This window comes from Mustelus asterias, chromosome 25, assembly GCF_964213995.1.
Source record: "Mustelus asterias chromosome 25, sMusAst1.hap1.1, whole genome shotgun sequence".
Lineage (NCBI taxonomy): Eukaryota > Metazoa > Chordata > Chondrichthyes > Carcharhiniformes > Triakidae > Mustelus > Mustelus asterias.
In genome coordinates this window covers 20204707-20229277 of record NC_135825.1, presented here as the reverse complement: position 1 = coordinate 20229277, position 24571 = coordinate 20204707, and the positions used below count along the sequence as shown (strand labels likewise).

Genomic DNA, 24571 nt, shown 5'->3' with positions numbered 1-24571 from the left:
CGCAAACTTACTGATCACCCCAGTTACTCCTTCTTCCAGATCATTTATATAAATAAAGACTTGATTACCTGTAAAGACTCACATTCCAACCATTATCTTGTAATTGAGTTTGTGGCTATATATGCCCTGTTTGTGAAACGGACTCTTCACTCACCTGATGAAGGGGCAACGCTCCAAAAGCTCGTGTTACCAAATAAACCTGCTGGACTTTAACCTGGTGTTGTGAGACTACTTGCTGTGCCTACCCCAACAACACCGGCAACTCCACATCACAAACAACCTGGGAATACTAGGAATAGTCTGGAATAGTATAGTAATATTCGGAATAGAACTGTCTGTGTGGAATTTGCACTGTGGCCAGGTGGCCAATGGCCTGGAACAAAGGCCCAACAGACAATTGGACACTCTAAATTAAACTGCTGCAGCAAACAATACCTACAGCAAGGATTGCTGGGAACCCGGACAGGCCAAGGACAAAAATAACACAGGTCAGGGCAAGCCTGGGCATGCCCCAGGTGCAGAGATCAGAAGGACTTGACCTTGATCATATTTGGCAGATAGTTATGTATTCCTGGTTTCGGCCAGACTCTCTGGTGCCTTGGGTTCCCATCACAATCTTATTTGGAAGGGGTCGACGTGGAATATGCATACACTAGTGATGGACACTTAGGGTACATCTAGCGTCCTCCAAATAAGGGATTTGCAACCTCACTGGGTGCTGCAATCTCCGCCCAATAACCTCATTGGCTGGAAGCCAAAGAATCTTCTGGAAAAGCATGAAGAGGGGGATAAGAAGGGATATCTGGAAGCCACCCCAGTAAAGACATAGCACGACCCGCAGCAAAGAAGACTCTGGACAGGACTTGGTGGCTACCCAGAAATGGACAGAAGATGGCATACAAGAATCATCTTCAAAGACAAAGACCCTGAGGCGGCAGCAGCTCGAGAAATGGACCCATGGCTCGGTCATGTTCATCAGCACGGGTAGTATTAGAATCTTAGGAAAACAGACTTAAAATCATTTGGGAAGAGTAACTGTGTGTTAATACTTATTGAACTTGTTAATGAAATTGAATTGAACTGCATTTCGAGTCTTGTCCTTTTGTTCATCTCATGAATAACGGCACCTGGGTAAAATGTTTGAGATATAAGAACTGATTAAAGTGTCTCATTTTCCAGACAGCATCACGTTCTCCCTGTGTCTGCGTGGGTTTCCTCTGGGTGCTCCGGTTTCCTCCCGCAGTCCAAAGATGTGCAGGTTAGGTGGATTGGCCATGCTAAATGCGCAGGATTATAAGGATGGGATGGGGGGGGGTTGGGCCTGGGTAAGATGCACTTTGGAAAAGTCAGTGCAGACTCGATGGGTTGAATGCCTTCCTTATGCAGTGTAGGGATTCGAAGGTTCTATGGATCTGATGGAATACGGACTGCAATACACTGCAATCAGTCAGAAAAGGATTTTGTAAAGCGACATTCAGACAAGTGTTATGTCACCAATTTGGAAGAAGCCTAGTGCCTGTTTCTAGCATGTATGCAGGAACCAACAATAAGGAGGATGGCACACTTGCATTACAGAATGAGCGCACCTCATTGCTCACCATGTTGTGTGTTTTGGAGCCTGTAGATCAGGTGGAGTACCATTAAATTCAAGATCAGATTTCCAGCAGCATATTCTGTTATAGAGGTGAAACAGTTTTTTAAAATGACAAAGAAATTGGGGGGCGTTTTCCCATCCCGCTCGCCATGGGAATCGTAGCAGGCGAGGGGGCAGACTATGCAAAGGCACATTGACTTCTGGTTTTGGGGTGAAAGCAGCTGGATAATCCCACCCATTGGCCAGAATTTTACTGGCTCACCCGCCATGAGAACTGGAGCGGGCGAGAGACGGAGCATGGCAAGGTCCATTGACCTCAGGCGGGATTTTCCGGTTTTCCGGACAAACCCGGCCGGAAAATTCCACCCATTGTGTTTGTCGGCTTGGGGAAAAAGCCATGGATTTGTAAACAGCTACCAGTCTACAGAACAACAATTATTGGGGTGCACCAATGAGGAATTCATCTTTAATTGACCTGGTGACATGTCCATTTACAGGAATTGGACTTTGTGTGCTGAAAGCCATTCTATCTTTGCAGAGGAATTCTATTTTTATTTGCACGGGTCACTGTCTGTGTGGAGTTTGCACATTCTCCTCGTGTCTGCGTGGGTTTCCTCCGGGTGCTCCGGTTTCCTCCCACAGTCCAAAGATGTGCGGGTTAGGTTGATTGGCCAGGTTAAAAATTGCCCCTTAGAGTCCTGAGATGCGTAGGTTGGAGGGATTAGCAAGTAAATATGTGGGGGTAGGGCCTGGGTGGGATTGTGGTCGGTGCAGACTCGATGGGCCTCATCATACTGCATTTCCTCCAGCTCGGTGTGAATAATATCAACACCCCCAAAACCTTTAAAGGTCCCTACCCAACTTCCAAAGATGTGCGGGTTAGGTTGATTGGCTATGCTAAATTGACCCTAGTATCAGGGGGATTAGCAGGGTAAATATGTAGGGTTATGAGAATAGGGCCTTCTGCACCGTAGGGATTCTATGATTCTATGAACTTCACTTCCGTGAAAAAAACCGCAATGAAAAATAATTTGTTCAGGAAATAAATCCGGAACAAAAAAAGTATTTTGTATCTACAACTCAATTACTCATGTTAACTTAGTTCCAAATTTTGTAAATGAAACAAAATCACAAGTGTACAAGCTCCAGTGTATGTATTGTTGGTTGAGAATGTGGAATATCCAATTGAATGGTTATGTGTAATGTTCCCACCTCAAAATGTGTCATTACTCCAAACACATTGGCTGCTGTAAGGAGTCTTGTATATGAGCCTATGTAATGTGAAAGTAATTCATTTCTCTGAAAGGACATTGGGAGTTAATTCTCTGGAGAAATCCTCCAGGTTATCAGAAGGTGCTGCAAGTGGAGAGGCACTGAGCACAGCTGGACTACAGCCAAGTGCAATAATAGCTCATGGAGGGTGAGATCGCACACGGATTATGCTTCAAAGGATTCAGATGACGACTTGGATGAGTCAGCCGAGGGAATGAGGCTGATAGGGGTTTACACTGAAACGTTTGGTGCTTTGAGAGGCTTTCCAGAGAGCCTGCAGTCACTGTCACAGAGAATGGAGGAATCTGGCTAGAGCTGGTACCAGTGCATGATCGTTCCCCCTGTGTGCACCCATGCTCAGTGTCTCACCCTCCCACCTCTGTGCAATCGTCCAGAATACAAGCAGAGTCGATGGTAACTGCAAGTGTGAAATTGAGTGATGGCACTTCATCATCACTTTCCTCTTGCAGTTTAGAACCGTAGAATCCATACAGTGCAGAAGGAGGCCATTAGGCCCATCGAGTCTGCAACGATCCTCCAAAAGAGCACTTTATCTAGGCCCATTCCCCACCTCCCTCCATTACCCCTCCATCCCCATAACCCACACATCGATAATGGCTACCCCACCTAACCTGCACATCTTTAGACATTAGAGGGAATTTAGCATAACCAATCCACCTAACCTGCACATCTTTGGAGTGTGGGAGGAAACTGGAGCACCTGGAGGAAACCCACGCAGACACGGGGAGAATGGGCAAACTCTACACCGACAGTGACCCAAGGCTGGAATTGAACCCAGCTCCCAGTGCTGTGAGGTAGCAGTGCTAACCACTGTGCCACCGTGCCTCTCCACTGTTTGTCCATGGTCTGGCGGTTCTTCGCTATCTGAAAGGGGGAAGGCACAAGGGTAAAGTTGTCTGACTTGGAGGCTTGTAAATCAGAAAAGAGTGTGGGGCGAGAGGAAAGTGGGATATTGTGATGAAGCTCAAATACATGCCTTCAGAGGTCGGGAACTCCAGTTCCTGGTGCATGCACCAGCTGGGAAATGACCATACATGTGCCATGTGTCTTTTAGGTTCTTTAGGCCGGGAACCAGCGCTGCCATCTGCACAGAGAAAAGGTGCAAAAAACAGGTCAGGTGACCTGATAAAGGAGCGTCATTGTGCTAACCTGCTGTGTTCCACAACACCAGGTTAAAGTCCAACAGGTTTATTTGGTAGCACAAGCTTTCGGAGCGCTGCTCCTTCATCAGGTTGGACTTTAACCTGGTGTTGCGAGACTTCTTACTGTGCTTACCCCAGTCCAATGCTGGCATTTCCACATCACTGCTGTATTTTACCAGCACTTCTGTTTTAATTTCTGGATAAACATCTATTTTTTGTGTGCCCTGTCAAATTAATTAAAGTTATTTTTTTTCTGAAAGGAGTAGATTGGTCAAAAATTAAATAATTTTAATGGAGTGTTGAACTCCCCCTGCCTACATCAAAGAATAAACAAAAGAACAAAGAACAGTACAGCACAGGAACAGGCCCTTCAGCCCTCCAAACCTGCGCCGATCACGTTGTCCTATCTAGACCAACCGCTTATATCCCTCTATTCCCCATCTGTTTATATGCCTATCAAGATAAGTCTTAAATGTGGCTAATGTAACTGTCTCAACCACCTCACTTGGCAGTGCATTCCAAGCCCCCATCACCCTCTGTGTAAAAAACTTCCCCCGCACATCTTCACTGAACCTTTCCTCCCTTATCTTGAACTTGTGTAACTTGTAATTGTCAATTCTGCCCTGAGAAAAAGCTTCCAACTGTTCACCCTATACCTCTCATAATTTTATAAACTATCAGGTCACTCCTCAGCCTCTGTCTTTCCAGGGAGAACAATCCCAGTTTATTCAATCTCTCCGATGATAAAACAAAATGTAAAATAAGACAAGACCAAAGAAATGTTCCCAAACACACCCGACATATTAAAAACACACGTTACAACTTGCATTATAAAAACTACATTGTAGTTTAATGCAGTATAGGACACAGGGTCCTCCAATATACAGCAAGCACATGAATATAAAATGGCATGTTACAGATTTTATGAACATTAAATCTTTCAGAATATTACTTGAAGTTGGTTCTGTGTAGATAGGTTTATATTGGTTTTCAAAAGGATTCGATCAAAAATATTATGTGCAACTGAAGCAATAATTTATAGATATTTCTACCTTTAACCATCTGCCACCACTTATCCTAAATGCTAGTTTAATATCATTTGTGAAACACTGCATCGATTGTATCGCACCAAAGTCAACATCGAGATTAAATCACGTGTACTTATCGGAAGCAGACATTTTTCATAGCATTCACATTTAAAATTCCGATATCAACTACTGTAATATAATAAACAAAGTTGCTATAATACAGAAACCAAAAATTCTCTTTCATCAATAAGGCTAATCTTAATCTTTTGAAATTTCGTGGTACCAGAAACTGATCAATGTCCAGATGACATTCTTAATAAAAATGGATAAGTCACTTTTGTATAGAATTATGTCCAATGTTGCAGATCCAACACCAATTTCTGAATTGAAGCAGTATCAATAATTAATGATATGGTAACTAACAATTTCAGTACACAATTAAAGATTTTTTAAAAAGCGCACACACATGTTCAAAGGCAATTTTATATAGTATGCCAATCCTCAATTATTCAGTTTAGTTAGCAAATCCTTTACATAGTATTTTGCACCCAAAACACTTGTCTCTGCCTTATTTTGATTCATGATTAAAACATAACGGCAAGGGAGGTGCAACAACAAAGTTAACTTGATGAAGTATGTAATGAATTAACTTCATTCAAGATAAAAACAAGGAGTAATCACTTTTGGAAGATGGGCATCTGGTGTTAATAGGCCTTTTGAAACCACATTCTTATGCCATTTAAAAGAGCTCTATGATAGAGCTTGTTAAATATTGCCTCCAGTCCCCGTTTATACCTTTCTCTTTTCATCTCATCAAGTTTGGGTCCAAGGATTTTTTTCACTGCACAGTGTGTTCCAAATTCTACTGCCAGCTTACAAAAATCTGAACAAGGTTGAATGCAAGGTGTCTGCGAACACTGGCACCACTCAACGTGAAATAAACTTTCTTAATTAGAAGTCTACAGCACAAAATACAGACTTTACTGGACAATTTCAGTACCTTAAAAAGGCCACAGCTGAACAATGTGAGTATCAAGACAACCTATATTACAATAATTACACTTCAAATGTACTTTTTTGGCTATAATACATTTAGCGATTTCCCCAAGTTGCAAACGTTGCCAGATAAATGCAAGTTCTTTCTTTACAGTACTGCAAATTGATTTAAAATTAGACACCATAGCAAGCAGTGAGATTAAAATCATTATAAAACATCTCTGATCTTGGAGGAAGTTCAGCATTTCCCAACATACAACTAGAGACAGAGACTGGGCTTATAAACTACACAGAAGAGATTATATGCAGCTCAATTTATGTAATAAAAACTCAACAATGCTATAAGTTACAACATAATGACATTCACAATCTTGAATGGTACCGTTGTTAGCGTGGACAAGCATATTGACCATATATTTAAAAAGTAATCAGTATTTTACATTCACTTTGAGGAATGTTCACCTACAGTTAACAGATCTAGTGGTTGGGAAGAAAGTGTATGTTACTGGGTAGGCAGGGGCTGTGCCATGTGCAGGTTCGGAGGTTGAATTTGCCAGGGCTCATGTCCTTGTGTTTGCAAGAGATGGTACAGCTGCTTCAGGTGAGTCACAATATTGTCCTTAATATCCGGAGTCGAGATCTGTAGTCGGATACTGCCACTGTCAAAGGAACGTGTGAATTCACCATTGAACATCTCGTAAATCATCCGTGCAACAACTGGCACGATCTGAAAGGTCAAGATAGTAAAGATAAAAACATTAAAAATCACAACAATTAGATTTCTTTTTAAGTTGATTGATTAGTGTCACAAGTATCTTTCAGTAACACTGCGATGAAGTTGCTGTGAAAATCCTGTTGTCGCCACACTCAGGTGCCTGTTCAGGTACACTGAGGGAGGATTTAGTATGGCCAATACACCTAACCAGCACGTCTTTCTGGCTGTGGGGAAACCAGAGCACCCGGAGGAAACCCACACAGACATGGGGAGAACATGCAGATTCTGCACAGACAGTGACCCAAGGCAGGAATCGAACCTAGGTCCCTGGCACTATGAGGCAGCAGTGCTAACTACTGTGCCACTCCATGGAGAACACAAAGCATTTTCCTGTTTGAAGATGGTTGTAGCTTTCAAAAGTTCCAAATGTGACCCTCAGTCAAGTGCAATCTACTGTTACAAACACAGCAAGTGCCCCTCCCCTTGCAACTGCTACCACTGAGGAGGTGAAGAGGAGTAATACTGTGGGAACATTGTCACCCATCACCCAGACTTGGGATATTTCTGTTGCTGGGTCAACATCCCGGAATTTATCGAACAACGTTGCCTTGGATTGCCACACTTCAAGAAGACCCACTTGTAGGTAACTAGATATGGGCAATCAACGTGGCCTTAGCAATGTTGCCCATATCCTTGAAGAAATGTGAAATAAATGGAGGCCGATAACTGATTAAGCCATTGGTCTACTAATGATGGCAGCATTGGTTTTGAAAAAGTTTTAGTGGTGACAAAATTAGAACTCATTGGTCCGGATAAATGGGCAAATGGTGCGTTTCCCATATCAATAATATACAGCACCAAAAGAAAGCTTCTGGTACAATTAGGCTGCTCCTAACATTATTTTCTTTAATCAGGAAATTTAACCATCCCTTGCCCCTAGATAGTTAGAAGTTATGGGTTCTAATCAAAAGGAACAGAGCAAGAAATATTAAAGCTGAAATTCTCTGGTCATATATACCAGTGGGGGTTTCTGGTCCCACCCCCCTGCCACATTGACAGCAGCAGAACCAGAAGATCACACCACCAGCAAGTGGTGAGCAACCTTCCCCCTGCCAGGATGAACATTGAGGGGTGGCAAGAGAACCTTGTCCGTCAGGATTGGTAAACATCCTGAACTCGAGCCCATTTATGACTTCACATTTCAAAAGGTAAAGTGACACTTTGTCACTTAAAACATCATAAAAGAAAAACTAGAAGTCCAAGCTCTGGACTGTAAAAATGTCGTAGGCTTTTATTCAGTTCTCAATTTTAGACTTAAATAAAGGAGACTGAATGAATATACTCCTACCCATATAGAAGCTGGCTAAATGCCCAACACATCGTAAACACATACAATGATAATTAACTGACTCAGACTGTCACAGACTCTTTGTTGCAAAATTATACACTGCAAACCGAGTACTTTACCTAGAAACATGACTAATAATTTATATCGATGCAAAATCCAGCAATCTGTTACCTGCACCATTATTAGCTTTCTTTCCTTAGGTTTGCCATCAGGCCACTCTTCTCCAAAGCACAGGTAAATCTCAAAGGGCGGCACTTTGTTACTTTGTCCTCTTTGTAGATAAATCAGATCTGCAATTCAAAATTAAAATTTGTGAGCAGAGTTGTGTGTGTGAAGACTGTGGGCGGGATTTTATGGCCTCGTTCAGGCAAGACCGGAAATTCTCGCCCGAGGTCAACGGACATTTCCGTTTACCACCCCTCGCCCGCTCCGACTCCGTGGCGGGCGCGGTGGTGGAATTCCGGCAAATGGTTCAGTTTAAAAGTGCGGCCAGTAATTTTTATCAGTTGTTAATAATAAAAAGGTAAAGTGACACTTTGTCACTTAAAACGTCATAAGAAGAAAAACTAAAAATCCAAGTTCTGGACTGTAAAAGACAAGCAACAATTTCAGTTTTGGCCCCAACTGATTTTCATAATTAGTGTAGCCCAGAGCAAAATAACACAGCATTTATAGACTCCCCACAGTGCAGAAGGAGGCCATTCAGCCCATCAGATCAACTCTCCAACAGAGCATCCTAGCCAGGCTCACCCCCTGCCACATCTTAGTAACCCCACGCATTTACCTGTTTAATCCCCCTAACCCGCACATCTTTGGACTGTGGAGGAAACCAGAGCACCCAGGGGAAACCCACATTGACCTGGGGAGAATGTGCAAACTCCACACAGTCAGTTATCCAAGGCCAGAATTGAACTCGGGTCTCTGGCGCTGTGAGGGAGCAGTGCTAACCAGTGCCACCTTGCTGTATAATCAGTGTCTCTCTCTTTCTTCATTACGACCCTTTCCTACATTTTCCCCCTTTATCTTCAAATACAGCTGCCTCTCGCTGATGGTAGAACCAAGAAATCACAGCTCTCTCATCTAGAAAGAGAGCAGCAATTAAAATGCTGTTCTAGCCAGCAATGTCCAAATCCCGCAAAATTATTATTTTTTTAAAAAGAAATTCACATAGAATAGAATCAGCGAATCAACAGAGTGCAGGAAGCCATTCGGCCAATGGAGCCTACACCGACAACAATCCCACCCAGGCCCCATCCCCATAACCCCATGTATTTACCATGCTAACCGCCCTGACACTAAGGGGCAATTTCTGCATGGCCAATCAACCCAACCCGCATATCAGGAGGAAGAAAGCAGAGGAGATAAACACCTTTGGGAGGGATACCATCATATACCTACCGCCGCAAGAGAATTCGCACTTTGGTTTACAGAAATTAAACCAATTTTGTTCAATCCATTCCACTTAGCTTACATAAAGAGTCATTGAAGAAAACTCACCACTCAAGAAAGTTTCCAAACAAAAGAGTTTGACTTTCTTCTGTCGTTCTATGACATGTGGGGTATTGGTTCCACTCGCACATGGGCCTGACCAGTACACCTTACACTGACACAGGCGGATGGCATAGATTGCATGACCACTCACTTCCAGGATCAGCCCTCGATCCATCACATCCAGCAGACGGTTTGTGAAGAGGCGCTGCTTTTCGTTTGAGATATGGTCTGTCCCAGGAAATTTCACTTGTTCAAGGGAAACGGGACCAAATAACTCCTCCTGGTTTGGCATTGGACCCAGATCCCCATAAAAGAGACGGCATCCCTGTGGATTGCTGACGTTTAAGACTGGCCCCAATTCTTTGCCTCTGTACTGGAACTGGATCTCCAGGTCTGTCACTGTACAGAATTGAAGGGAAAATAAGAATCAATCTTTTGAAGTTCATAAGAGAACCTTTCCACGACATATTTTTTATGATTTGAAGGATGATGATTAGATTCATACTCATAATCATAGAATCCCAACAGTGCAGAAAGCCACTCGGCCCATCAAGTCTGCTCTGACTCTCCAACAGAGCATCTTACCCAAGTCCATCACCCACCCACTGTCCCGTAATCCCATGCCGTTTCCCCATTAATCTCCCTAATCTACACATTTTGGGACACGAAGGGGCAATATAGCATGGTCAATCCACCTAGCCTGACATCTGTGGACTGTGGGAGGAAACTGGAGCACCCGGAGGAAACCCACACAGACATGGGGAGAACATACAAACTCCACACTCACCCAAGTCACAATCACCCAAGGCCGGAATTGAACCTGGTGCCGTGAGGCAGCTGTGCTAACCACTGTGCCACCCAAATAATGAAGTGCATGGATAAATATGAATTTAATTTCTTTTTAAAATCATTTAATTGTTCACTGAAAGTTTTTGGCATCAATTCCCATTTACCTTTGTTTATGTTCTTTAACCTTTGTATTGAGGGAAGCAAATGTCCCATCCTCAGTCAGTGCAAGATATTCAGAGTTGCCAATAAACTTGAATATTTTACTCTAATGTACTTTCCTCAAACATTTTCTTGGGGAAAGCAATTTAGCTCAGGTAGCAATATTCTCAGCACAAAGTCCAAATGTTCCAGCTTCAAGGGTTTCTTTCGGATGCAACAATATATATGGGAGGAAATCAGCCAGGTCATTAATGCAGAGAGATGCATTTTAGGTAGTGCTATCATTAGATTATACATTAGGCCAAATTCAGATAAATATTCAAGATGTTCAACATCTCATGGCAATATGGAAAAGAGCAGACTAGATTCTTCTAGTATCCAACGTTTTATGTTTATTTATTCGTGTGACAGATAGGCTTACATTAACACTGCAAATAAGTTACTGTGAAAATCCCCCAGTTGCCACACTATAGCGCCTGTTCGGGTACACCGAGGGAGAATTTAGCATGACCAATGCACCTAACCAGCACGTCTTTTGGACTGTGGGAGGAAACCGGAGCATCCGGAGGAAACTCACACAGACACGGGGAGAACATGCAGACTCTGCATAGACAGTGACCCAAGCCAGGAATCAAACCCAGATCCCTGGCACTGTGAGGCAGCAATGAGTCATAGAGTCATAGAGGTTTACAACATGGAAACAGGCCTTCGGCCCAACTTGTCCATGCCACCCTTTTTTTTTTTTAAAACCCCTAAGCTAATCCCAATTGCCCGCATTTGGCCCATATCCCTCTATACCCATCGTACCCATGTAACTATCTAAATGTTAACCACACATTACATGCTTCCTTCATCTATAACCACCAACTTAAACAAGTTAACTGGTCTTTTAGTGCATTATGCACTACGAATTCCTAAAGCAGCAAAGTGTTACACTTTTCTGTACAGTCGTTGCATTTTTAAGTTATTCATTACACAGCTAGCTCACTGAAACATTTCCAGTACATCATGTGCTTTTTATATATATAATGCAAGCCTTCCTAATGAGGATGCAATATTAAATATTAATGGCCAATTTCAGTTCAGCTTTTTAAGGAATATGACAGAAAAAGCAATTAACTGCAACTGAGTTGAAGGTTTGCGAAGAATGTCACTAATTAGGCTGGCAGAGGACAGGGGGAAAATTGTTGCCATAGAGAAACGTGCCAATCTTAGATCTGGTTGTGGTATGCAACAGAGTTTTGCTTACTGGGCAGCGAGCTGATCCAGGTTTCTGGAGAGCTGAATATCTCTGCTGGCATGTGTGGATCAACCTGCAGGATCTGTTCTGGCTCAGTCTTTATCCACTCATTGGGAGAACAGCTGGTGACATTTGCCGGGGGCATCGGAGAGTCTGCAAGGTTCAAGTTACACAGTTAAGAGTTGCCATCATTGCTGTTTAATCCTAGATCAACTTTTACTTTTAAAAATTATTATTTTTTGCACTGTTTGGTTAGATCATCCACTCTCGTTGTGTAACTTAAATTACAGCAGTGTTCACTTTTTGTAAGACAAATGATCTCAAAGCAGGTATTGCCCATCCTATTTGACCCAAGACGGCAACGGTGGCTGCCTAGTGAAGTGACCATAGTACAAACAATTGGCTTTCTAGGCTGCCTCATAGAATCAAATACTACTGCGTACAGCAAGATTGGAATTTTTTTTTTACTTACTAGTGTCACAAGCTTACTTTAACAACTCAATGAAGTTACTGTGAAAATCCCCTAGTCACCACACTTCGGTGCCTGCTCGAGTACTGAGGGAGAATTTATCATGGCCCGTGCACCTAACCAACACATCTTTCACCTACAGTGCATAAGAAGGCCACTTGGCCCATCGAGTCTGCACCAACTCTCCAACAAAGCATCTCACCCAGGCCCACCAACTCCCTGTCCTGTCCCTGTAATGATGTAGAGTGTGGCTTTTACTACCAAATAAACCTATTGGACTTTAACCTGGTGTTGTGAGGCTTCTTACTGTCCCTGTAACCCCACATATTTACCCTGCTAATCCACCTAACCTACACATCTCTGGACACTAAGGGACAATTTAGCATGGCCAGTCCATTTAATCTGCACATTTTTGGGTTGTGGAAGGAAACCAGAGCATGCAGAGGAAACCCACGCAGACACGGAGAATGTGCAAACTCCACACAGACAGTCACTCAAGGCCGGAATCGAACCTGTGCTCCTGGCACTGTGAGGCAGCAGTGCTAACCACTGCGCCACCGTGCGGTCTTGCAGGTCCTGATTATGTCTAAAAGTCGTCACAATGCTGCAAGTAAAGTTGAATTATAATAGAATGCTGAAAGTTTCCCAAGTACACAATGTACTTTACATCGAAAAAAATTCTTAAAACATTAACCCAGCTGGAGTGATAGCTACAAAGCAGAATGTTGGATTCTTAATTGAATGATCGACTTTCAATCCCTAGTTCCTGCTTCACCTCTTAAGAATGTCCACATTGCCTGTAATGAGGCATATGCAGCTGGCAAATAGAGTCCCATTCCAGTGTTAGTCACAGGTCAATGGCAGTGCACTCGCCTCAAGTCTAAAGGTTGCCTGTTCAAATCCCCTTCCAGGTACAAAACTCTCGGCAGATGCAGCAGTCGGAGAGAATGCTGCACTTTGTCAATAGAAGTTAAATTAAACCAATGTTAAGGCCTTGTCCGCCCCCTCAACTGAAAGAAAAGATTTTGTTACACTATTCAAAGTACAGCAGGAGGTTCTCCTCACTGTCCTGGCAAATATTCATCCCTCTAAGTTTCAGCATTGAGCATTTTCTGGTACACCAGCTTTGACTGAGCTGCCTCCATCCTGCCTCATACCCAGACCAGCTTTTCAATGAGGCTTGTCGGAAATGAGCCGAGATTGTCCAGACCCATTTCACACTGGATGCTTACAACCAACACAGAACCCAACCAGACTGATTTCAAACTCAATTTCTAGAGATTTTTAAAAATCTATTTTATTGCAAGATCTTAATAATTAAAAACAAGAACATGGATTATTAAATTCACATTTGGGTTCACTTACCATTCAAACTGAGATATGGAAAGCTTTCTTGCATCTGTGTATAAAAGAAGGTGAGTGAGTAGTTCTTCTTTTAAAAAGCCACAAGTGACCAAAGACCAATATTTTCATAAATAGGAAGCCGGCTATTGCTGAAGACACAGTAAGTAGTCTCACAACACCAGGTTAAAGTCCAACAGGTTTATTTGGTAGCAGAAGCTTTCGGAGCATTGGCCCTTCATCAGGTGAGTCACCTGCTGAAGGGGCAACGCTCCGAAAGCTAGTGCTACCAAATGAACCTGTTGGACTTTAACCTGGTGCTGTGAGACTACTTACTGTGCCTACCCCAGTCCAACACCGGCAACTCCACATTATTGCTGAAGAGTGAGGATCTATATTAGCTTTGCTCATTAGATCTCGAATGCACTGGTTAAAAGGGTGGTGGAAGCAAATTCAATAACATCTCATCCCCTTTGGGAAAAGGGAAGTATTTTAAGGGGATAAATTTTGTAGGACTATAGGGAAAAGGGAAGGGGAATGGGATTAATTGGATTGTTCTATCAAGAGCGCAAATATACAGCCTCCTACTCTGCTACATCAAGCTATAATCTGAATATAGCCGACTGCATTCATTTCTTTGGAATAGATGTTGATTCCATTATTTCCTAACAATCCAAGATTGATTGTCAGCGGATAAAATTGCATTGGTTCCCATGATTAATTTAATTGTACAGCATCTGCTGGCATTCAGCACAACAGCCAGCTGAAAATACATAGACCACAGAGCTGGCAAGCAAGGATGATTTGAAGACCATAATTTCAGGTTCAGATACCATCATCTGAAAATTTTACTGTCTCATATTCATTAACAATTTAACACCCACTGGTATGAGTAATTAAAAGCAATGTATCCCCCCTTTGGAGAAATGGTCATTGTCATCAAGCCAAGATGGTACATGCCAGCAAGCTACTTGAACATCAGAGCCCCTGGTGTACATGTCGGATTTTCATCCATGTACCGTTTCCAGCTGGGAGTCTTACACAGCAATAGGGGGCAAGAATTCAAGTTGATATATTTTTTTTCACCCATTCTCCTGGCCTACAACTTCTTAGGTCAACTGTAAAGCCCCTACAACTGCACTCAACATAGACCATGAACTGAGATTGTATGACTTAGTTCTACACCTGGTGGTAACCTCAGCTACCAAAATCATCAGGGTTAAATCTGTCCAGGTTAAATTTGTTGCAGCAGCATTGCCTTGTTCCAAATTGATGTTTCAAAAGTTTTTCCACTCACTTTAACTTGAGGCTGAGAAGAGCTCGAGTCATCCTCCTCTTCATCTTCCAAATCTACATCCTTTTCTTCCCATGGTACAGATCCTGTAAAATACATATTAACCACATTATAATGTGAAGACATTTAAGATAAACCAATGTTCTTCAGAGGTCAAAAAACCTGCTTGCGCCTTTACTGCACTGAATGAAGTGAAACTTAATTTGAGCAGTGATTCTGGCAGCTGTCTCATGCATTTGAGTAGATTTACATTATGATTTTACTCAAGGTTGTGCCCGGCTAGCTCAGTCAGTACAGCATGAGACTCTTAATCTCAGGGTCGTGGGTTCGAGCCCCACGTTGGGCACCGTAGTTTTAGGGTGACATGGTGGCACAGCAGTTAGCACTGTTGCCTCACAGCGCCAGGGACCCAGGTTCGATTCCCAGCTTGGGTCATCGTCCGTGTGGCATTTGCATGTTCTTCCCATGTCTACATGGGTTTCCTCCGGGTGCTCCGCTTTCCTCCACACAGTCCAAAGGACGTGCTGGTTAGATGCATTGACCATGCTAAATTCTCCCTCAGTGTATCCGAACAGGTGCCGGAGTGTGGCGACTAGGGGATTTTCACAATAACTTCATTGCAGTGTTAACGTAAGCCTACTCGTGACACTAAGAAATAAACTTTAAAAAGGATAATTTTAAACAGAAAACAAACAAACTTGTTTGTTTAATTGTTTAAGTCCCAAAACTATTTTGGCTCTTTAGTCATTTGCCACATTTGAACCAGAGCCTGACAATGCAGAAAGAGGCCATTCAGTCCATTGCGGCAACACCGAATCTCCGAACAGCATTTTACCCAGGGCCACATCTCCATCCTATTCCTGTAATCCTACACAGTTACCATATCTAATCCAATTAACCTACACATCTTTAGACACTAAGGGGCAATTTAGCATGGTCGATCTACCTAACATGCACATCTTTGGAGTTTGGGTAGAAACCAGGGCACCCGGAGGAAATCCATGCAGACACGGGGAGAATGTGCAAACTCCACGCAGACAGTCACCCAAGGCCGGAATTGAATTGGGGTCCCTGGCACTCTGAGGTAGCAGTGCTAAGCACTGTGCCACCGTCCCACCCATACTCACCGTCACCTCTCCCAGTGCCTTTACTACCTCAGGTGCATTGTGGAGCTTGTCTGATATTCAATCTCTGCCACAAACTCTGATCTTGAGCTATTGACTTTATCCCATTCTCTGTTCACTGTCTGAGGCCAAACAAGACTGTGCACATCCTGAGCTACCTCCTGGAACTGGAGGCGAGCTTCTGATTACATATCCTCTCCAGCACAAAGAGCTGTTTATTTCACTTCTTTAACATCACTCATTTTTGCCCCAGCCTTCAGCCAATTGCTGCTATGCCTGTGACCAACGCCTTTGCTAACTCCAGACTTGGCTATTCGGATGTTTTCCTGGCTTGACTTGAATTCCTTAACGTGAGCTTCTTTAGAAACTCTGCTGCCCTAATCCTAACTTACACCAAGAAATATTCATCCATTGAGTGATTGCTGATCAACTCCGACAATGCCTCAAAGTTTTAAAATTCATACCCTCAAGTTAAAGCACCCCATGGCCTTGCCCCTCCTCGCCTCTGTCGTTTCCTCTTGCCCTACAGTCCTGCCACATCTCTACACTCCTCCAATTCTGATCCCTTGCACATGCCCAGTTGTGTTCACTCCACTGCTGGTGGTCATGCCTGGAGTTGCCTAAGCCTAAACCTCAGCAATTCCCTCCATGAACCTATCCACCTCTCTCTCCTCTTGCAAGTTATTCCTTTAGACATCTTTGACCAAGATTCTGGTCAGCTATCCTAATATCTACAAATGGCTCTGTGTCAAATATTATTTGATAATGCTCCTGTGAAATGCCTTGGGACATTTAAGAAGATCCTAAAGTTCATGAGTCCATTGGCAGTCCAGTCTCCCTATCAATGACAATCGTTTCAACTTGAAATTTGACCCCTTGAAGCTTTTAGCTGCTTGTTGCATGTCCCAATAAAATCTTTTTCCCCCAATTCCTGCTCCCAGTCTGCTATAACTTTGTTAGTTATCAAAAATTATTCAAATTGAATTCCAAACTGACAACAACTTTTAGCAAATGTTTGCCAGTGTCAGCTACGATAATCAAATGTTCTACCTGGATTGCTGTGTGTTCCATTGATCTGTGGGATATCACACACTTCGTAAATTTTAAGAGGATTCATTGGAACCTCTTTGGTTCCATCATAAATAAGGTTAAATTCACGACTTTTGTTAAGGGCGCAACGCAGCTGGGCTTTCCACTTGGCTGGATCTGGTTCATCAATCCCTTCTTGGTACTTCCCAGTTTCTACTGCCCAGGCCTGTAAATAAAACACATCGGGGTTAATACTCAAAGTGATCCTGCATCGTAGGTTTAAACTAGATCAGTGTTCGCAAAATGCTGCGGATGCGGAAAATCTGAAACAAAAATAGAAAATGCTGGAAAAACTCAGCAGGTCTCTGGAGAGAGAAAATAGAGTTAACATTTGGAGTCCATCTTCAGACTCGAAACATTAACTCTGTTCCTCTCTCCACAGATGTTACCAGACCTGCTGGGTTTTCCAGCATTTTTTCTTTTAGTATCAGTGCTTGATCCCATCACATATACTACACCTGACCCACAAAAATAAATTTTAAACTGACTATATTGCCAATGAAATTGATCAGGAATGCAAGGCTCCAAGCACTTTTAACCTAAAATATCAATCAGGGGTCTTACATATATCACGGGGTCTTCATTTGCATATTAATAAGGGGTCCGTTGCCTGAAACTGGCAGACACTTTGGCAGGCCAGTGCTAGGTTGCTGCTAAATTAGCAATGGGAACAACATTAGCATGAATGGGTAGTAGGTTTGTCAATCCCATGAGGTGATTGATGCCCTACTGATTTCAGCAAGTTAAAGAATAATCCCATTGTTGGTTTAGTAAGTGTCAATCTCATTCCACGTCATGATTACATATACAAGATCTTAGAATTATAGAATCCCGACAGCGCAGAAAGAGGCCATTCAGCCCATCGAGCCAGCACCGACAACCATCCCACCCAGACTCCATCCCCATATCCCCACGTATTTACTCTGCTAGTCCCCCTGGCACTGAGGGGCAATTTAGCATGGCCAATCAACCTAACCCACACATCTTTGGAGTGTGGGAGGAAACCAGGGCACCCGGAGGGAAACCACACGGGAACGGGGAGAACATGTAAACTCCACACAGTCACCCTAGGCTGGAATCGAATCCAGGTCCAGGGCATGGTGAGGCACCAGTGCTAACCACTGTGCCACCGTGCTGCCCCCATCTACCAATAGACACGCTGACCACATTCTTAGACTCAGTTTAAAACAAAAGATTTTTCTTCAACCGTCTATTTCATATAACCCAATGACTTAATTCAGAGAAAATTAGCACCAGGCTTTTCAACTTTAGTGGGAACATGAAGGTGACAGAAGTGAACTGGCCACCTTCAATTAGAATGACTCAGCTATGTTTGGTATGGTGGATTTGTTTATATGAGTTTTTATAACATTACTTTCCACAATGCTTTTACAGCATTTTCTTTTACCAACTTTTACAGATGCACCATAGAAAACATTCTTTCTGGTTGTATCACAGCTTGGTATGGCTCCTGCTCTGCCCAAGACCGCAAGGAACTACAAAAGGTCGCGAACGTAACCCAATCCATCACGCAAACCAGCCTCCCATCCATTGACTCTGTCTACAGTTCCCGCTGCCTCGGCAAAACAGCCAGCATAATCAAGGATCCCACACACCCCGGACATTCTCTCTTCCACCTTCTTCCTTCGGGAAAAAGATACAAAAGTCTGAGGTCACATGCCAACCGACTCAAGAACAGCTTCTTCCCTGCTGCTGTCAGACTTTTTAATGGACTTATCTTGCATTAAGTTGATCTTTCTCTACACCCTAGCTATGACTGTAACACTACATTCTGCACTCGTTTCCTTCTCTATGAATGGCATGCTTTGTCTGTATCGCAAGAAACAATACTTTTCACTGTATGTTAACACATGTGACAATAATAAATCAAATCAAATGCTAAGTCACTAAAATATATCCCAGAATTTCTACTGTGCAGAAAGGAGGCCGCCATTTGGCCCATCGTGTCTGTGCCAGCTCTCGGAATAAGCATTATGACTTAGTATCATTTTCCTGCACTTGCCCCATAATTATGTAAATTATTTTTATTTAAGTATTCTAACACCTTCTTGATAACACAATGCAATGGCGTAAAACCTGGGCTTCACCTTAAAGATAGTGTTTTCTTCCTCTTGAGGGGGGCTGTGGCGAGTCGCATGTTTCCAAGGGATTTGGAAACGCTTATTTTCCCGATGGAGCCAAACTAGACCCGGGAAAAGGCCACTGTCCACTTGGGCCACCAGCCAAGGTTTCAACCGCACCCTGCGCGGATGTATTGCCATTTTCTGAAATAAAAAGGTCTTTGTTATTTAAGATATCAAATAAAATGGTCACATGGGATTAGTCCTACAGGATGGCTTCAACAATACTGATTTGTAAATGAGGAATAGTCAAAAACATTTTTTAAAAACAACATCCGTCAGGGTAACAAATTACTGGAAAGTGTATTTATCAGGGTCGTAAGTCGTAGGAAAAGTGTAGTTTCAGCACCAGTTTTAAATGGCCAATTTGAGTTGCAGGAAATAACAACATTTGAATTGCATAAAGCAAAGCTTTCTTAATGCAATTTGTTTACAATAATGTACAATTTGCATCCAATCATCTAGTGTATCGTGCTGCAGACAGGTCAGCTTACCAACAAGAAAATAAAGAGGACACCCAGAAGTCTTTGGAATTCAGAATGAGTTGGACCGAGTTAACATGGAGAGAATGTCCCCACTTGTGGGTGAATCCAAACCTAAGATCATAACAAGAAATCTACCGATAAATCCAATCAGGAAATAGGAGAAATATATTTGCTCAGTGGTTCACAGAATTGTTACGACACAGACGGAAGCCATGGTACATAGTGTCTACACCATTTCTCCAAACAAACATCATGACTTTGTTTCATTCCCCTGCCTTTTCCCCATACCCTCCACATTTGCTTCTATTCAAACAATCACCTAATGCCCACTTGAATGTTTCGATTGAACCTGCCTCCATCACACTTCCATGGACTGCATTCCGGACCCAAAACACTCAGTATGGAACTCACCACCACAGGAAGTGGGGGAGGCAAACAGATCAGGGGTTTCCAAAGGGAAAGCAGACAAGTGCATGAGAAAAGCAGAAATAGGAAGGCACACTCGAAGGTAAAAATATGGAGTCGGACGAGAATCATATGGACTATAAACACCCGCATAGATAGTTACAAAGAATATCATGGCCAATGTATAATTACAGCCGAAAAACAACCCAAATCAAATCTAGAGTTGGGACCCAACATAACACAGGAGCAAGTCAGTAGAGACTTGCACTCCTTCCCTCTGAAAGCAGGTCTTAAATACACATACACACTGCATTAAGCTAGGTGAGAGACAGTCAACAGAAACCATTTGCACTATAGCAAAGCCTGCTGTGTCAATGTGGCCCACAATGTAAGGGAGTTTTAAAAACACTGAAATAGCATTTCTAACATCAGTGGCAACTGCAACACAAGTTTCACCAGAGAGCAATTGGCTTCTGCTGACTAATTTTCATGAAGTGCGTGCAGTGGCAGCACCCACCTCACCCCCACTTACCCAGCAGCCGCCACACCCAGGGCACCCACCGCCACCCCCAACCCCATCTCACCCCCCCAGGACACCCATCGCAACCCCCCCCCCCCCAGTACCCACCCCCATTCAGCTCACCCAGGGCAGCACCCATCCCATCCTGGGCACCCACCTCACCCCCAGCAGCACCCAGCCCACCCAGAGCAGCACCCACCTCACCCCCAGCAGCACCCATCTCACCCTAGGTAGCACCCACCCACCTCAGCCCGGTCACCCACCTCATCTCAGGCAGCGTCCAGAACAGCAGGTTAACAGCACCCACCTCACTAACTCACTCTAACAATAATAGTAAAATCTCGCAGTCACTGCAGTAGTAAAATCAGATTTTTTTTTAAAAAAAAAGAAAAAGCCGAGGCAATGGTTCATTTCCTTTAAACAAAACGGGGCTCAACACTTTGCTGTGTTTGCCAACGCTTTCTCAGTGAGAACCTATGCTCTGTCGTGAAACCAAAGCAGTGAGGCTGCTTGTCCGCTCTCTCACACCCCCCTCCAGAATCAGGTGAGATCTCAGCTCCCGATTCACAGTGAAATAGTAGCAGGACATGACTAACCTACACAGAAATCATTTACTGTGGTTAAACCCTGTTCTCTGTGGGGGGAATTCCACCCTTGATGCGGCGGAAGGAATGTTGAAGGCCCACAGGGACAGATGGGCACACCCTTCACCCACCTGAACAAGCAAGGGGCAGGGAATTACCCCCCATTCCCCGGGCACAGGAACCAGACAGTCAGAGGGTTAAAATCCCAAACCCCAGTCCGGGACAGGGGGAATTAATTTGGAAGAAGCGGGAGATCAGGAATTCGTATCCTATTTACCTTCTCGTCGATGTCCAGCTTGCAATCCCGGAAATGTTTTCCTCTAGAGAGAGTCTCCTGTAAAACTGGAGCCAAAAACACACAGACACTCTGTTAGCAGCCAGAGAGCCCAACTCAGCCTGAACAGCGTCCAACAGGCTCTGACCCCTCCTGACCTGGTTAAGTCTCCATTACCTTAAAGAAATTCCCGAAATTGGTCCCGATTTTAACCAATTTCTCCCTAACCGCCCTCCCCACTAACTTCCTCCAAGTTGCTGTTGTCGTACCTACGTCAGACCCAGTCAACACCGCACCCTGAACAGCAGTTCAACAGCACCCACAGCACCCACCCCATACAGGGCACTCACTTCCCCCCAGCACCCACCTCACACAGGGCACTCACCCAGCAGCCGCCACACCCAGGGCACCCACCGCCTCCCCCAACCCCATCTCACCCCCCCCCCCCCCCCATTCAGCCCACCCAGGGCAGCACCCATCTCACCCTAGGTAGCACCCACCCACTTCAGCCCGGTCTCCCACCCTACCTCATCTCAGGCAACACCCAGAACAGCAGGTTAACAGCACCCACCTCACTAACTCACTCTAAGAAATCAGTTCATTGCTTATTTTAAAAATAATCTATGGGACAGTCAAAACTAAACTGATTAACTCCACAGTAGGTATAAACAACCACTGAAAAACGGGAGGGGGGAAGAGAGAGAAATCCAGAAAAAAATCCTAAAATGTTTTAAGGGGGTCAAAAACTAAACAACAAGAACCTGAAAATAAAGTCCAGGCAATAAGCTAACCCGAGTTGTTACGGTGCAGGAGGTCACTCGGCCCGTTGTTGCTGTGCCAGCTTTCGAAATGGGGTAAGGTAAATGCTGAAGCTTTGGATATTTGATCAAGTTTATTCTAAACTTTGAAACGAAATGCAGAATTTCGAGATCGGATATCCGTTGGGAATAAGATGGGGACTCTCAGATATTTACTCACACTTTATTCAGAGGCATCTCGCTGATTCGGAAATAAACAAAAACACTGGGGTAAATTTCCAGAACCCCAAGGACACATTCTGTCTAAGAGTCTCTGGATTCTAGTAGATTCGTGAATACTTTGTAAATGTCAAACATTTGGCGGAAAAAGATTCCAGTGGAGACACAAACCTTGCATTTAAAACTAAACTTGGATAACTGAAGAATAACTAAATGTGAACACAAGGGTGAACAGTGAACACACTCTCGTTGCTGCTGCCAAGAGCACTCTGAAATCCGCCTGACACCAGGGGGCAAGTCTCCCGCAACCAGGAAAATACGGGAAAGTGTTCACACGGTCGCGCGAAATAGAGAACCCGATTTGGATGCTCAGCTTACCTGGGAGTCTACAGGACACAAACACTCAATAATAAACTCACTGCAGCCACTTTGGTAATGTCGATCTTCCCCAGTTTCGGTTCACCACCAGGTGCGTACTGTGATTCATTGGGTCACATGAGTGTGCGTTTCCTGTGCTGCGTTTTCCAACTTTGCCCAGTTTCGCTTCGAGGAATTTGGATGCATGGATAGTGAGTCAGGCTGACTGCAGCTTGACTAACCCGTGAAACAGCAATACAGTGATGATGTAACCTACGGGGTAACTGACCATCTCTGCTCTCCGTTTATCTCACTGCTCAAGCCACAATTTTCCAAATCATTCCAACTATGATTTGATTTATCATTGCCACATGTATTAGCATACAGTGAAAAGTAGCGTTTCTTGCGTGTTACAGACAAACCGTCCATAGAGAAGGAAGGGAGAGAGTGCAGAATGTAGTGTTACAGTCATAGCTGGGGTGCAGAGAAAGGTCAACTTAATGCAAGATGGATCCATTCAAAAGTCTGATGGCAGCAGGAAAGAAGCTGTTCTTGAGTCGGTTGGTATCTGACCTCAGACTTTTGTATCTTTTTCCCAACATAAGAAGGTGGAAGAGAGAATGTCCGGGGTGCGTGGGGTCCTTAATTATGCTGGCTGCTTTTCTGAGGCAGCGGGAAGTGTAGACAGAGTCAATGGATGGGAGGCTGGTTTGCATGATGGATTGGGCTACATTCACAACCTTTTGTAGTTTCCTGCGGTCTTGGACAAAGCAGGAGCCATGCCAAGCTGTGATACAATCAGAAAGAATGCTTTCTATGGTACATCTGTAAAAGTTGGCGAGAGTCGTAGCTGACATGCCAAATTTCCTTAGTCTTCTGAGAACGTAGAGGTGTTGGTGGGCTTTCTTAACTATAGTGTCAGCATGGGGGAACCAGGACAGGTTATTGGTGATCTGGACACCTAAATACTTGAAACTCTCAACTCTTTCTACTTCATCCCCATGGATGTAGACAGGGGTATGTTCTACTCTACGCTTTCTGAAGTCGATGACGATCTCCTTGGTTTTGTTGACATTGAGGGAGAGATTATTGTCGCCGCACCAGTTCCCAGGAATCGGGAACTTTGATCACAGCTCAGTTTAAATAAAACGACGTCATAGAATCTGCAGACCATCCCACAGTGTTTTATAGCTAACTTATTTATTTAGTGGATGCCAAGCAGTTTATTCTGGGTCCTGCTGTGTTGAGATGTGGATAGACATCTGCTGAGTCTGTGGATTGGACATTCCTCTATCATGCATAGTTTGGACTCTCTCCCACATGCACACAGGGGTTTCCCAGCTGTGGAGGTTGGCCAAACAGGGGCCATGGCTGGTCCTGAACCTGTTGGTGGGTGGACAACTCTTTTCTTGGAAGGTTGAAACCAGGCAGCGGTTGGGTTTGGTTTGGTTTAAGACCAAGTACTTACAAAGAACAGGGCACAGAAACATGCCCTTTCGCTCACCAAGCTTGTACCGACACTTGACATCTTTCTAAACTAAAGATATTTTACCTCTATGTGGTCCGTGTCCCTCTATTCCCTCCCTATTCATGTAGCTGTCAAGATACTTATCACCCTCTGTGTAAAAGAAAAACTTGCCCCTCAGTTCTCCTTTAAACTTCCCCCCTTTTACCCTAAACCTATGTCCCCTAGTAATTGATATTTCTACCCTGGGA

General features: G+C 43.8%; 1 protein-coding gene and 1 non-coding gene across 6 annotated transcripts; one reads left to right on the top strand and one right to left on the bottom strand.

Moving 5' to 3' along the window:
• Positions 1-4859: 4859 nt before the first annotated feature.
• Positions 4860-23032, bottom strand: irf6 (interferon regulatory factor 6). 5 transcript variants are annotated; one of them, XM_078242229.1, is made up of 10 exons: positions 22877-23032; positions 21525-21589; positions 19221-19397; positions 17074-17278; positions 14903-14985; positions 13630-13663; positions 11805-11948; positions 9614-10006; positions 8288-8406; positions 4860-6780 (listed from the first exon to the last, which is right to left on the bottom strand). In XM_078242229.1, the coding sequence occupies exons 3-10, from the start codon at positions 19392-19394 to the stop codon at positions 6556-6558; spliced, it is 1377 nt and encodes a 458-aa protein (XP_078098355.1). In that variant the 5' UTR covers positions 19395-19397; positions 21525-21589; positions 22877-23032; the 3' UTR covers positions 4860-6555. The 5 variants fall into 5 exon arrangements, with proteins under 5 accessions (XP_078098355.1, XP_078098356.1, XP_078098359.1 ...); XM_078242230.1 differs by having other exon boundaries at positions 21525-21698; positions 22877-23006; XM_078242233.1 differs by lacking the exon at positions 22877-23032 and adding an exon at positions 22743-22786.
• On the top strand, positions 15173-15245 carry trnak-cuu (transfer RNA lysine (anticodon CUU)). Its single transcript has one exon. It is a non-coding gene; the product is annotated as a tRNA-Lys (tRNA).
• Positions 23033-24571: the final 1539 nt, after the last annotated feature.

Coding starts and splice junctions, on each gene's coding strand:
- irf6 (XM_078242229.1), bottom strand. CDS start 19,394: ATGGCAATACATCCGCGCAGGGTGCGGTTGAAACCTTGGCTGGTGGCC. Junction 8,407..9,613: donor TTTGGAAACTTTCTTGAGTG/GTGAGTTTTCTT, acceptor TTTGAATTGCAG/ATCTGATTTATCTACAAAGA. Junction 6,781..8,287: donor GAAAGCTAATAATGGTGCAG/GTAACAGATTGC, acceptor TTGACCTTTCAG/ATCGTGCCAGTTGTTGCACG.